Source organism: Silurus meridionalis, chromosome 9 (assembly GCF_014805685.1).
Source record: "Silurus meridionalis isolate SWU-2019-XX chromosome 9, ASM1480568v1, whole genome shotgun sequence".
Taxonomy (NCBI): Eukaryota; Metazoa; Chordata; class Actinopteri; order Siluriformes; family Siluridae; genus Silurus; species Silurus meridionalis.
In genome coordinates this window covers 26,770,060-26,774,888 of record NC_060892.1, presented here as the reverse complement: position 1 = coordinate 26,774,888, position 4,829 = coordinate 26,770,060, and the positions used below count along the sequence as shown (strand labels likewise).

General features: G+C 36.8%; 1 protein-coding gene across 1 annotated transcript; it reads right to left on the bottom strand.

Annotated features, from left to right (window-relative positions):
- Positions 1 to 3,177: 3,177 nt before the first annotated feature.
- ccl25b (chemokine (C-C motif) ligand 25b) lies at positions 3,178 to 4,465 on the bottom strand. The gene is made up of 3 exons (XM_046857833.1): positions 4,286 to 4,465; positions 3,919 to 4,036; positions 3,178 to 3,814 (listed from the first exon to the last, which is right to left on the bottom strand). Exons 1-3 carry the CDS (start codon positions 4,347 to 4,349, stop codon positions 3,697 to 3,699), a joined length of 300 nt encoding a protein of 99 aa, XP_046713789.1. The 5' UTR covers positions 4,350 to 4,465; the 3' UTR covers positions 3,178 to 3,696.
- Between the last annotated feature and the right edge of the window lie 364 nt (positions 4,466 to 4,829).

The following is a 4,829-nucleotide window of genomic DNA, read 5'->3' as shown; positions in this document are numbered from 1 at the left end:
TGCAGCAGATGAAAACCTCTACCGCATTAACAACAGAACATAAGAAAAATTTAATTTGCATTTCTAGCTTTAGAAATTGTTTTAACAAATTACAGAGATCAGCAAAAATGTTAATAAAGAAATTCACCATGGTGAAGCCAAAAAGCTTCAAAAGTTATGTTCTCATAATCAACACGATCAACCAGCAACTTTATTTACCTCTAAAATCTGCTTATTTTCTTAGATTTTTGTGCTACAGCTGTAATGTGTAATAAAACAAATGAACAGTTAAACATTGTCTCTTGAACAGGCCACACACACACACACACACACACACACACACACACACACACACACACACACACACACACACAGAGCAGTAGATCTCTATGGAGTTTTGCTCCTGATGTTTTTCGCTCTATTAATTTTTATCTAGACCTTTGTTTTACCTTTCGTGTGCATGGTGTCTCTGCATGGTGTCCCTGTGTAGATCTCCAGGCTTTCTGCATGCTGTGGATTTACTCCCTTAACCCCAATTTTCTCATCCCTACATTAGCTTCCTGTTAAGTTTTAAATCCACTACAAACTACTGCTTCTTACCTATAAAACACTAAATGCTTTATCTCCATGTATCTCCAGTCTTCTAACACGCTACAATCCGTCACGCTCCCTGAGATCTCAAAACTCCAGACTTCTAGTAGTTCCTAGAATAGCAAAGTCCACTAAAGGTGGTAGAACATTCTCACATTTAGCTCCTAAACTCTGGAATAGTCTTCCTGACAGTGTTCGGGGTTCAGACACACTCACCCAGTTTAAGTGCAGATTAAAGACGTATGTTTTTAGCGAGTTCTACACATAAGACACATCTCACATCATAACCTTGTGCTCCAGAACATCTGATCACATCACATTATCAACTTGTGCTGTTAATATCATGTTAAAAGCCTAAACATCTAAATAAAACTAATTTTGATTGAACTGAAGTTTTCACTTTCTCTGTGATTAACTCGATGTCAGACATTTCAGTGTTTGAGTTTTTACAACTTTAATGAATTCCAGTGGCAACTGGCAGCTGGAATCCCAGCTTTTGCAATACTCACATGCACAGACAAGCACACACACACACACACACACACACACACACACACACACACACACACACACACACACACACTATGTCAAAACCTGCTGAAAGATGTCCTGGAAAATGGAATAAAAGTAAACGTACAGACTGCAAGTCTCTGCTCATCCCAGTTCAGCTCACTGCATAATATTAATGATATCTTTTCATCTTTTCGTTATGAATCAGTGTAAGTAATTCGACCTGCTGATTTCTTCTGGATCCATTTCCTCTTTCACAATAATGATGTGGTGATACTGTTATCAGGATGGATGTGATTACTGATGCCACTCTCACAAATCCCAGCCATGCTGATATACAAGATAACAACATTTACAATAATAATGTGTAAATATATTACTGTGATGGATTTAATAGCATCATTTCAGACCCAACATGTTCACTGTTTAATAAATCACTGGTTTATATTTCAGCACAAGAGTAATGTGAAGGAATGTTGGCATTCGGCTTCCTGGTGTCATCTTCTCATGACTGTCATCAGACACCACACAGAAAGGAGAAAGTCTGGACATGTCTCTGCGTGGTAGAAATATTACTCCAAATTTTTTTTTAAACACAATTACTCACTTCACAATCGCTGGTGGTCCATGTAAAGTTGTCCTCACATGGCATTTACAGAAAATGTGTTCACAATAAATCAGAATTAAAATCAGGATTATATGGTTTAGGGAAGAAAGTCTTTGGTTTCATTGCTTGTTTGTACCAGAGAATAAAATTGCTCCATGAAAAGCCTGTTGGATTTGATGATAGATTTAGAGTATTAAGTCCAGAGGAAGAAAAAAAAAACAGATCTTTTTGTAGCACAATCCCCTCCAGCGAGTACGGGCTCCTTTATCCCACGCTGAAGATGTGATTGATGAATAAGGAAAAGATAAACTGGTTTAGGTACTTTTCCCTATCACCATGTTACAGCATGAAGTAACATGAAGAACAGTGTTGTACATCAGAGACAGAATGAGTGTTTAAATGTCTGCTGTTGATGAGGGAAATTAATGAGCTGTAAAGAACTGGAAGACAGCGAGCACAGAGGTAGAACATTGCATTGTGTTTTTAATTAAGAGTCCAATCAAACACAATACGTTGAAATAACGTACATCACGATATCACTGCAAAACAACAGGTTTTTCATGCTGAAGTTTATAAGAAATGCATGGACAGATTCTTCTCCACATGAGAGTTGCGTCAATTTTTTCTGAAGTGTTCCATAAATGTTCTCATGCAATTGTTCTTCTTGTGCAACCTTCCATATTGTGCAACTTTTTCTTGTAACTGATTTATTAAACATTTACATATGTCTCAAAAATGGTACATAAAAACCTACAAACACTCTCACACTTTATAATCAGTGAAAAATGTGTAGAAATGATTTTATATAAAATTACAGTCATTAGGGCTCTGCTCCTCATCCATCAGAGTAAAAGTATAGAACTGATGTTCCACAACAATAACCAGCACACACTCATTATGAGTATAAAGAATCCTGAGGAATTTAATCAACTGGCCTTTTCTTTTTTCCCTACAATCTCTTCCACTAAACTGTCTGGTTGTAATCATCTCAGGTTCAGCGGCAGTGCGCTCCTTTTTACTTTCACTTTACTTTAGAATACTTTTTTTTATTACAAATTCATTTTGATTTTGTAAAAATTCTTATTCAGAAACCAGGAAGAGCTTTTAAAATGTTCCATGACTGACACCAGTAAAGTTTATGACTTCTAGTTTCTAGAATGAGTCTGGTTGTTTTTGACTGAGATCCCTCATGTCTGTGTTTTTCTGACCCCTGACCCCCTGACCCCTGACCCTGTGTGTCCCTACTTACACCCTGATCACACTGTACACTGCCTTTTACTTTTATACAACAATAAGGAGACTTAATCCACATTTCTCTCTCTCTCTCTCTCTATATATATATATATATTTCTCTATTCGCATAAATCATTCTTCAGCATATTTATTCATGTTCTTGCTCAGTTGTATTAAGTTTGGAGCTGATTGATGTTCAGGTGCCCTTTTTTGTGTGTTAATTGTTACTTTGTAAACAACTACACAACAATCGAAAATATATTTATTTCTTTATTATGAACAACAATTACACAAGTCCCTCTTTTATTCATCTCTCTCTCTCTCTCTCTCTCTCTCTCTCTCACACACACACACACACACTAATGTAAGATAATGTGCTGCACCAGAAAGCATACAAAAATACAGTGAGAACAAAAATTTATAAAAAGAAAAAAAACAAAAAAACGAAGGGATTCGAGAGAAGTCTGGAGGAGAGCAGAAAGAGCTGAAGATCATCAGAAGTGTAACAGCAGAACACCAGAACACTGATGTCTAATATTTACATTCACTACTAACACTGAACTGCAGAAAACAAATACATACAAAATATTCATCATGAACTATGAAGGAAATGTTGTGCACTTATTGTTTCTGTTAAAGTCAAAATATTAGCGTAAAGCTACTGTATAAACTTCTTATAAAGAGGATTAAATCAGGGCTATAAGGTGATGAGCTGTTCAGAATATCTTTTCCCATGATATTTATCAATAAACCATCAGAAACCAACAGAAAGGAACTCAGTTCTTCGATTTTGTGCGTTTTGATTGCCAGTCTGCGTACCTCGTCAGAATCTTCACCCAGGGCTGTTTGGGGTCGGCGCAGAGGATTCGTGACTTCTTCAATTCAAGAGTGAAGCTTTTTTTTAGAAACATGAAGAAAATATTTATCAGGTTCATTAAAATATCATGGAAAATCTTTATTACTGAGAAAAAGAGAAAACTCTGATAATCAGAACTTACATCACAGCAGGGATGTTACAGCCTCCATCAGACTCCTGAATCCTGTAGCTCACAACTTTCTTCTTGAATCGGGCTTTCGGCTCCGAGCCGTACTTCAGGCAACAGTTTTCATAAGAACCTTTTACAGAATAGGGATAAGATTTACTAATAAAATGTCACACTGAGCTGCTCGGTAATTGTCTTTTCAACATTTTGTAATATTTTACATTTTTACATAAATAAGTTGAAGCTCAATGAACATGAGGAAATTAGTTTTTCCCCAATAAAACATATTAAATGCAGCGGACTTTAAACATCAGATGCAGATGTAAAATTAACACACATTTAACACACAATTAATACACAGCACACAAAAGTGTCCTCCTACCTTGTGCCAGAACTGGACACATGCACAGCAGGAGCAGGAGCAAAGCGAGGACACGAAGCTGCATTGCTGCTGTTTGTTATCTGGAGCTGAAGTTAAAGACACTACAGAAGTAAAAACACAGACTTGCTGAATGTGTGAAGAGCAGCGTCTGCAGATCCACGACTCTTACAGGGTTGAAGGAATCTCCTGCCATTTATGGCTTTCAGTAATTACATAAACACACACCTCTTTCTCTCGATCCCACCAATCAGGACGCAGATATTAACTGAAACCTGATTATTACTGAAATAAATCCAGACATCAAAATTAAACATAAATCTTTTTTACATTCTTTATTTATTTTAACTGTCCTTCTGAGATGTTTTACTCATTTATTTGTTCAGTAAGAAAGTACGATTATTTAGTAAACTGACTGTGGCTGAATTCCCGACAGTTGCCCCCCCCCATCCCCCCGCCCCCGACTCTGATTACACACATCTGGATTTTACTGACGCCAAAAACAACAAAAATCTGAGAACAGAGATTAAGCAACATTTCTAATGCT